Below are 10,384 nucleotides of genomic sequence, written 5' to 3' on the forward strand. Positions count from 1 at the left end.
CTAATTTTTGTATTTTTAGTAGAGATGGGGTTTCATCATGTTGGCCAGGCTGGTCTCAAACTCCTGACCTCAAGTGATCTGCCCACCTCAGCCTCTCAAAGTGCTGTGATTACAGGCATGAGCCACCGCGCCCAGCCTGCAGTGAACATTATTAAGGATTCACCCATGTGCTCAGCTCTGGACTAAGCACTGTGAATGTGGTTTCTGAGGAGGAAGCATGTGGGAACAGCCATCGCCTCCCGACTGGAAGAGCACACAGACGCTGGAGTGAGTGAGCCTGACCTGGGTTCAAGTCTCACCTCTGCTGCTCATCATCGGCAGACTTGTTAAAGTTATTTCTCCTCTCTGAGCCTCCATTTCTTTCATATAGAATGGGGATCTGTGTTGCCTGCCATGAGGGTTGTTGTGAACATTCAAAGGAAATTAAGCAGGAGTACAATCACTTTGGAAAACTGTTTGGCAGTGTCGACTGATGCTGAACATGTGGGTACCTCAGGATCCAGCAGTCTCACTGCAGGGGACACACTCAGCAGATATGTACCCACGTGCACCAGGAAACACCCATGAGAATGCTGACATGTTATCTATGGACATCCTACAACCCAGCATTTCTGCTTAGCAGAAATGCATACGTATATGCACCATACGTGTCCTCTAGACACATACAAGAATGTTCTAGCAGCATGACTCACATGGCACCAAACTGGAAGTTCCCCATTGTGGATCAGCAGAGGAATAGATGGATAGAGGTGGTGTATTTCTTTTTCTCTCTCTTTTTTTTTTGAGACGGAGTCTCGCTCTGTCGCCCAGGCTGGAGTGCAGTGGTGCGATCTGGGATCACTGCAAGCTCCGCCTCCCAGGTTCACGCCATTCTCCTGCCTCAGCCTCCCAAGTAGCTGGGACTACAGGCACTTGCCACCATGCCAGGCTAATTTTTTGTATTTTTAGTAGAGACGGGGTTTCACCCTAGCCAGGATGGTCTCGATCTCCTGACCTCATGATCTGCTTGCCTCGGCCTCCCAAAGTGCTGGGATTACAGGCGTGAGCCACCGCGCCTGGCCGAGCTGGTGTGTTTCTATCATAGCACACTACATAACAACAAGGTTGAAAACATCAACCACACGTACAGAATGGGTGGCTCTCACAAACACTCGGTAGAAAAAGCCAGACGCAGGAGGAGATTACTGATTGACCCTATTTATTTAACTTAAAAAATGGGTGAAATCAGTCTACGGTGTTAGAGGTGAGGACAGTGGTTCTTCCCAAGGGCAGGAGGGTTCATGGATCCTTAAAGGGGTCACGGGTCAGGGGCTGATGGGCGGCTGTCATGTTCTGATTCCTCATCTGGGTGCCAGCTCTGCAGGTGTATTCACTGTGAAAATTCATCAAGCTGTGCTTTTTGCTCTATGTATGGTATGTTTCAATAAACAGTTTAGTTACAAAATTAAGTGCAATAACACATGGACCACCGCGATCGGCACTGAATGTGTGCTTACCATTATTCTTTTTATTTTCTTTTTCTCCTCAGCACCTGAAGTGACCTGGAATCAGTGAAGCCAAAGGGACTGGCGGTCTGCCCTGCAGGGAGTACCGACCTATCCCAGTTGTGTGAGCCTGCGAGAGAAAGGGAGTGCATGTGCGTGCGTGCATGTGTGCGCGTGTGTGTGTTCACGTGTTCTCGTGCGGGTGCGTGAGTGGTCTTCAAACAAGGGTCCCGAACCCCGGGGCGGCAGGAAGGCGGCCGACTCCACGCTGTCCTTTGGGATGATACTTGGATGCAGCTCTTGGGACCGTGTTCTGCAGCTCGGCCTTCCTGTTGGGGTGGGGCCTCTCCTACTATGCAATTTTTCAAGAGCTCCTTGACCCTGCTTTTTGCTTCTTGAGTTGTCTTTTGCCATTATGGGGACTTTGGTTTGACCCAGGGGTCAGCCTTAGGAAGGCCTTCAGGAGGAGGCCGAGTTCCCCTTCAGTACCACCCCTCTCTCCCCACCTTCCCTCTCCCCGCAACATCTCTGGGAATCAATAGCATATTGACACGTTGGAGCCAAGCCTGAACATTCCCCTTGGCCCCAGCACATGGAAAACCCCCTTCCTTGCCTAAGGTATCTGAGTTTCTGGCTCTTGAGTCATTTCCTGACTTGAAATTCTCATCAGTCCATTGCTCTTGAGTCTTTGCAGAGAACCTCAAATCAGGTGCACGTGGGAGAAAGACTTTGTCCCCACTTACAGATCTATCTCCTCCCTTGGGAAGGGCAGGGAATGGGGATGGTGTATGGAGGGGAGGGATCTCCTGTGCCCTTCATTGCCACACTTGGTGGGACCATGAACACCTTTAGTGTCTGAGCTTCTCAAATTAGCTGCAATAAGAAACAAACAAATTGGGAAATGAAAAAAAAAATGGGAAGATTAAAAAGCACAGGGGGAAGAAGAAGAGATTTCGGAGGCCATCCTGCCAGGGGTGGACGGGGCTGACTTCAGTTCTCTGGAGGACAGTCAGTCCATGTCTCGGAGAAACGGGTGAGCTGAGCTTGGCGTTTGGACCCAGTTCAGTGAGGTTCTTGGGTTTTGTGCCTTTGGGGCAGACCCCAGACAAGGATGTCTGAGACCAATTGGGTGCTGTTTTCTCAGCTCCAATTTCAATAGTGAGCTATCAAACCCAGAGCGGAAGGAGGGAGCCCTGATGAGCACGATTTTTCACACAATAAAGGGATTTTTTTTTTCAGGGCTACTATGGTTGATCTTGCAACTCTGTAAATATGTATGTAGACACTTTTAAAAGCACGTATTTATGTCCCTGACTGTAAATGCTCCATTTTTAAAGTTTTATAACTTGTGTTATTTAATGAGTCAGTCAATCGGTTGCAGTATGGGGTCTGATAAGGATCTAGGAGAAGGGTCTTATGCAGACCCTCACATGGGCAGAAAAATGGTGATCATTGGCCGACATCACAGTTTTCCTCTTTCCCACCCAGCTAAAAACCATTGTTTGCTTAAACTGGAATCCTTTCACCCGCTCCTACAGTTAACCCTCACAAGCATGAAGTGCGGTGGCTGTTCCTTATCCTAATGATGCGCTTTTGTCCCGTAAATGTTAACACTCATGAACCATACCCCGGCCTCTCAGTTCTTGAGGGCCTCCCCCCGCAGCAGCGAGGAAAGCTCACAAACCCCAAACCTGGCAAGTCACCTGCAGCCCATGGTGAGCTCTGGGAAGTGTGGTTGAGGCCTTGGGGTCACTCCTTTTTCGCATGTGCAAATGTGCTGGTCACCCTTCAACGCTCCCAGACGGTCAGGAAAACTGTTCCAATCATGAAAAGGGGGGATAATTTTGTAAAAATGGCATTTCCTGGTCAGTGGTGGTCTTCAAGATGACAGCTCTGTATCTGCCATGTGAAGAGAATTAACAATAAAAGTGTGAAGAGCGATTGTGAGGAACAAGCGTGGGACTGATCATTTTGGTTTCTGTGCTCTGTCTTCTGTGTTGGTGGTTTTGGTGGGAGTGGGGTGGGGGGTCCCTGAATGCTCCCAGCAACAGGAGGAACCAACGGCTCAAGGAAACTCACTCTGGAAACATCCCACCTGGTGAGTAAGGCTACTCTGCCACCTGCCAGCCAGCGAGTTGAACCACATCACTGAGACCAGAAAGACCTCTTTTGATTGCAAATACATTCTTGTCTTTAAACAGCTTTATTGAGAGTTAATCCACAGATCATACCACTTACCCACTTAAGCATACACATCAGTGGCTTTTAGTATATTCAGTGTTGTGCAGCCATCTCCACAATCGATATATTTTTTTTTTTTTGAGAAGGAGTCTCACTCTGTTGCCCAGGCTGGAGTGCAGTGGCATGATCTCAGCTCACTGCAAGCTCCACCTCCTGGATTCACGCCATTCTCCTGCCTCAGCCTCCTGAGTAGCTGGGACTACAGGCACCCGCCACCATGCCCGGCTAATTTTTTGTATTTTTAGTAGAGATGGGGTTTCACCGTGTTAGCCAGGATGGTCTCGATCTCCTGACCTCGTGATCCACCCGCCTCGGCCTCCCAAAGTGCTGGGATTACAGGCGTGAGCCACCGCACCTGGCCTCCACAATCAATTTTAGAACGTTTTCATCACCCCTAAAAAGAAACCGCATGCCCATTAACAGTTACTCCCCATTTCTCCCAAAGCCCCTACCCTTAGGCAACCACAGATCCACTTTCTGTTCCTATGGATTTATCTATTCTGGACATTTCATAGAAGTCGAACTAGATAATATGTGGTCTTCTGTGACTGACTTCCTTTACTTAGCATAATGTTTTCAAGGTTCGCCAAGGTTGCAGCACGTGTTAGTAGTTCATTCCTGTTTATGGCCAAATGTTCCATTGTAGGAATAGACCATATTTCACTCACTCATTCTTCAGGTGATTTACTTTGGGGTTGGTTCTGCTTTTTGGCTATTAAGAATGTTGCTGCAATGAACATTCGTGTGACAGTTTTTGTGTGGACATAGATCTTCTTGGATATATAGCTAGGAGGGAACTGGGTCATATGACAACTCAATAGTTCACATTTTGAGGAACTGCCAAACTATTTTCCAAAGTAGCTGCATTATTTCACATCCCCACCAGCCACACATAAGGATTCCAGTTTCCCCACATCCTTGTCAGCACTTGGCACTGTCTTTAAAATTTTAGCCACTCTACTGGGTGTGCATGTAAATGAATTCTTTGAAGGAACAACTATCCCCCTGATCACAAATCCTGGCAGAGTTAGGTGTCAGAGTCCCAAGAGGATGGGGATGGGCACAGGGGGATTCTGATGGGAAGTGAAAGACAAGTGTATTCTTGGGTTTGGGTGGAAGGAGACCCCAAAATGGTCTTTGTCCACATCCAAATAGTGCAGAAAAGTAGGAAGAAGAACCCAAAGTTCTAGCTTTTCAGTTAAACACTTTCTCTGAAAAGGAGAAGTGGTGATGTGTTAGAGTTCTCCAGAGAAACAGAACCAGAAGGATATATATATATGATTTATTATAATGAATTGGCTCACATGATTGTGAAGGCTGAGAAGTCCCAAGATCTGCTGTCTGTAAGCTGGAGACCCGGGAAAGCCAGTGGTTTTATTGAGTCCGAGTCCAAAGGTCTGAGAACCAGGGGAGTTGATATAAATCCCAGTCTGAGAGCAGGAGAAGATATGAGACGTCCCAGCTCAACAGCTGGGGAGGGGAAAAGGGGCGAATTACTCCTTCCATCTTTTGCTCTATCCAGGTCCTTAATGGATTGGACGATGCCACCCATAGTGGGGAGGGCCATCTACTGAGTCCGCAGACTCAAATGTGAATCTCCTCTGGAAATACCCTCACAGATACACCCAGAAATAAGTTTAATCTGGGTACCCTCGGGTCAACTCAAGTTGACACATACAATTAACCATCCACTCTTTGGAGGACAGTTATCTAGAAAGTAAACAAAGTAGAGTCCCAGTGAGGTGAAATCCATGCATTCAACTCATCAACATTGGCTCATCCCCTAGTCTGGGCAGACAGAGATGAATTTCACACAGGACTTGCTAATGGGGGATTCACAGGGGGTGGTGATGGCTGGGGGAGGTGGGGAGAGTAGATGGAGGAGAAAGTGAACAATTTCAGGGAATGACGAGTGTGGAGGCCAATCCTGGGTGCATTGAGAGCATAGCAGTGGGACCTCAAATCCAGCCTGGGGCATCTGGGAAAGCTTCCTGGAGGAGGAGGGGACACAGGGGACTCTTGCAGATCCCAATGAGGTCTCCCCACCTAACCTCCACATTAGGCTTTAGAAAGATTCATGAAGGGAGAGAGGTTTTCTTAGTATTGCAAGTAGCCTGGAATTAAAATGAAAATTACGACACCCATCAATGGACTACTTTTCAGCTTCATCAGATATTCCCACAAATAATTCCATCCCATTCTTCCAATGGGCTTTAAGGTGGGCAGGGCGGGTCTAATGTCTGTTCTGCACTGATGCAGCTCAGTGAACTGGGTGACTCTTCCAGGTCACACGTACTCAGCATCAACCCGGACCCAAGCCAGCCCTTGCCTCCAAGACCAGGGCTGCTATTCTCATATAGGCACCCTTTACTGAGCACTGTGATGTGCCAGGTATTTTCTCCACATCCCCTCTCATCTCACAACACAGCAGTGTGAGTATCTCAATAGCTGTTTCACAGATGGAAAATGTGAGGCTCAGAGACATTCGATGATTTGGCCAGGGTCACATAGCTGGTAGATGTGGGCCAGGTATTGGATGCAAGACTTTCAGGGCCCCAAGGCCAAGATGTCCTACTCACCCATCCTTGTCCCTCGCTGCGCCCTTTACCACTGTTTTAGCAATTCCTCACGATCTCAAGCCACCTTGCAAGTGGAAATATTATAACAGAGGCCAGTCCCTGACTCCCAGGGTACAGCAGTCAGTTCCTGGGCTTTTGCTTTGCCCAGATCTGTACCCATACAAGACACAGAGGTTTAAAAGGTGTTGGAGCACCAGCCCCAGGTTAATCTCAGCTCTGCTCCATACTGGCTGTGACCTTGGGCTGGTCACTGGCCTCAGCTTGGTTCCTTGTTTGTACAAGGGGATGGTAGTCACTTCCACCTTCCTATGTTTCGGTGAGGATAAAAATTACCTACTACTGGGTCTCTTTAGGGTAAGTAAACTTACCTGTTTCTGGGATCACCTGGTCCTGTTGTTAAAAGAGAGATTCTTGGTTTCCACCACAGCAAGTGTTGAATCAGAATGGGGTTCATGTTGTTGTATTGTCAACAAGCTCGGCATGTCCCACTAAGTTGAATGCCCGCTGTTTGAGGATTATGGCCATGGCAGTGATTGAAAATAGCATTCCAGCCTCCACCAGAACAACAAATCGAGGTTGCCAGAGGCTCTGGAGTTTGCATTCAACAGCGTCTCTGGTGACTCATTAGAACATTGCACTGGGCCGCTCCTAGGAAAAGGGAGACTGGCTCCGGCAACACCCACCTTCCAGGTGCCTCACAGAGCCTGCTGAACCTGATCACTTGTCTTCAGTGGAGAAACAGGACAGCCGTACTGAGACAGGGGTCGGGAAACAGGGAGCCCCCATAGACCTCTGTGGCAGCAGCACGCAGAATGCGGACAGCCTCGACTTCCTTGGGACAGGTTAGAGGGAACCCAGTGGGGACTGCAATGTAGGATCCAGCACTTCGGTGAGGTCTGGGATTTGGCAACCTGCTGAGTGACCAGGACTGTACGTGTGTTTACCAAGGGAACGTGAGGAGGCCACACACAGCTCACCAAACACATCAGCGGTGGCTGGGACAGAGTCTTCTTGGGTACCGCAGGTGGGAGCGGGGCAGAGGAAGGACCCGGCAGCTCACCTGAGGCTGTGATGCCACCTCCCGCCAGCAGATGGGGTCCTCCCGCAAGTCCAGGCCCCAGGACATCCGGCTTTTGCCCAGGCAGGGGTAGGTCAAGTAGGTGAGCCGAGTGCTCGTGGTTAAGGCTGAAGTTATAAGGAGCTGTGGGGCCCCAAAGCTGCCCAGCTGAGGGGTTGGAAAGCAGTCCCTGGACTCCCTACTCCAAAGAGGCAGGCTTGGGGTCCCCGTCCGGCATGAGGTAAGGGGAGAGATGCAGTGATGTGAGGTGGGGTGCCCAGCTGAGGGTGAGAGTCCGCTGGGCTGAAGGACCGGAAACTCAAACTGTCCTGACAGTTTTGCTGGTCATGGCTCAGCTGAGAAGACAGAACTGCCGACCCCCAGCTCTAGGAAGCCTGGCCTGGAGTTTCCCCTCATTACAAGGCTGGTGGGGAGGGGGCAGGGGGCCAACCCATAGCAAACGAAACCTTCAGCTGGTCCCCGATGGGCTGAGTGCAGATTAAAGCTCTCCCATGCCTTCCCGATCCTTCCTTCTAGTCCAGAGCGGGTCAGACGGGGAGGGTGGGTTTGCTGAGAGGGTGAGGCTGGTCATGGGACTCAGTTATCAGGTGGCTTCTATACAGGGTTTGGGAGAGGGGACTGAGGGCCAGTAAGAGTCAGCACGTAGACAGATCTGAGATTGAGGATCTCCTTGCATTTCGCACCCTGACCACCTTACTTGTCTGCCCCTAGTTCTGGTCCTGGCAGCTTAGGATGCTGTATGTTTCTTTGGGCTGTGTGCATATCTCTAAATCCAATCAAGTCATTCTAAAAATGCTCCAAAGTCTTCCCACGCACTTAGAATAAAATTCAACTCCCCTTTCTGGTTTAGATGCCCCCCAGCCTCATCCTGCACCCTTCCCCCCACCCCCATTGCCCTCTTCATTGCAGCCACAGTAGTCGTCTTTCTGCTCCTGGGCTACATAAGTTCTCTTCTGCCACAGGCCCTTTGCACAAACTAATTCCTCTGCCTGCAATGACTTTCTCTGCTTAGTCACGTGGCTCTTCTAGCATGCTTCCCTGAACACTCAGTCCAAAGTAGCTCATCACCTCTCATTTGGGCCTGTTGGTTTATTCTTCCCACTTATCATTACCTGAGAATTTCTAGTCTCCCGGCTTCTCCTGAATGTCAGTCCTATGAGAGCAGAGGGACCACATCTGTCTCGTTCAATGCTGTATCTGGTGCCAATGACAGCACCCAGCACCTGTCAGTAGGTCCTCGGGGATCATTATGGGGCACATTGGGAGTCTTCCCTCAGAGAAATCGACCTCGGAGGAGCCCTTGCTGACTCAGGGATCCAAGGCAGTTATGTGAAAGTAGCTGATTTGCAGCTTCCAGGCTGGGCAGAGCACTTTGCCCAATTCTCAATCATGGCCTGCTTCTCTGTGTGGGTCTCTCTTGTCCACCTTCAGGACCAGGGGGAAAAATGAGGAAAATTTTGTTTGAAACATCACTACTTCACAGGTAGGGTACGGGATGCCCAGTTCCATTTGAATTTCAGATAACAAATAGTTTTGAAAGTACAAATATGTCCCCAGTATTGTATGGGACATATGTATGCTAAAAAAAAAAAGGTTGTTTATTTGAAATTCAAATGGAACTGAGAATTCTGTTTTGTTATTTGCTAAATCTGGCAACCCTATTCAGAGGGCCTGGCCTCTCAACGATGCCCTCCTCTTCTTGGTCATCTTGAGGGGTTCCAGCTGGTCACTCTGAAAGCTCTCAGCCAGCCCTGGCCCTCCGCCCAGCAGCCAGGAAGCGGCTTCCTCTGCTCTTAACAGCAGCTCATGCCTTGGATGCAAAGGTCGCCAAATGTCAAGTGGGGCCCTGAGGACTCTAAAGAGTGTTCAAGTGGCTCTCGACTCCTGCCTACATCTTGGGATTGTGGCTCTGATCTTTATTTGATGCATATAATAAAAAAATGTTTAAATAAGCAACCTCCCTTTCTTGCCATCAGATGTGAAAGATTGCATGACAGAAAGGCAAACAAGTAGACTGATTTTGGCATCGACTGGTAGGATTTTCAGAATAACATCATTCTTGGGCATCTGCAGCTGTAGGTCCCCTGCTCCTTCCCAGGGCCATGCTGGGTGAGCACTTCCAAACCGGATGTTGTGGAAATTTGGGCACTGGTGTGGTCCATATATGTCTGTCTTACCCAAGTGCTATTAGGTGCTACCAGCAGAAGGCTGAGGCTGAGAGTGGAGGGAAGGCAGGGGCCTGGCACACACCAATGCCCACCTTGAAGCCCAGGACAAGGAGGCCTCCGCTCTGAGCCATCTCTCCCTCTGTGACCTCTTAGGCCTGGAGTGTGCCCTAAGGAGCTCATAGCATGTGTGTCCTACCTCAGCACTGAGACATGGGGAAATTCTTGCATGTGATTGCTTAAACACAAAACTTTCTATTTTCTAATTAGAAAATGTACACGGTTATTAACCCCATAAAAATAGAGAAAATCCAAAGAAATCCTGCCACTGATGGCTTTTTTTTTTTATTTTTTTTATTTTTATGAGACGGAGTTTCCCTCTTGTTGCCCAGGCTGGAGTGCAATGGTTCAGTCTCGGCACACTGCAACCTCCTCCTCCCAGGTTCAAGCAATTCTCCTGCCTCAGCCTCCCAAGTAGCTGGGATTACAGGCATGTGCTACCACACCCAGCTAATTTTGTGTTTTTAGTAGAGACAAGGTATCACCATGTTGGCCAGGCTGGTCTCGAACTCCTGACCTCAGGTGATCCACCCACCTTGGCCTCGCAAAGTGCTGGGATTATAGGCATGAGCCACCATGCCCTGCCTGATGGGCCCTTTAGTGCCTAATCCCTTAGGTTTTTATGATACAAATATTAGCAACTGGCTGTGACATCAATCTGCTGTGTGACCTCAAGAAGTTGTTGAACCTCCTCATGCCTCAGTTTTCTCATCTGTAAAGTGGGCATGATCATAGTTCCTTCCTCACAGGGTTATTAGGAAAATTGTTTGTTACATC

At 49.1% G+C, this 10,384-nt stretch overlaps 1 protein-coding gene across 3 annotated transcripts in view; it reads left to right on the plus strand.

Moving 5' to 3' along the window:
* PRDM2 (PR/SET domain 2) overlaps positions 1 to 3,438 on the plus strand; it is a 108,856-nt gene extending 105,418 nt beyond the window's left edge. For 2 of the 3 annotated variants that reach the window (XM_032758984.2, XM_058443694.1), the window contains one exon: positions 1,529 to 1,634. Coding sequence is in view for 1 of the 3 variants with exons in the window: in XM_032758991.2 (XP_032614882.1) it covers positions 1,529 to 1,554 (26 nt within the window). In the remaining 2 variants the exon portion in view is untranslated. Of the gene's footprint in view, positions 1 to 1,528 lie in introns of all 3 variants that reach the window. The other variant, XM_032758991.2, reaches the window with a different exon arrangement.
* Positions 3,439 to 10,384: the final 6,946 nt, after the last annotated feature.

The sequence above is a fragment of the Hylobates moloch genome, unplaced genomic scaffold (assembly GCF_009828535.3).
Source record: "Hylobates moloch isolate HMO894 unplaced genomic scaffold, HMol_V3 SCAFFOLD_9, whole genome shotgun sequence".
Lineage (NCBI taxonomy): Eukaryota > Metazoa > Chordata > Mammalia > Primates > Hylobatidae > Hylobates > Hylobates moloch.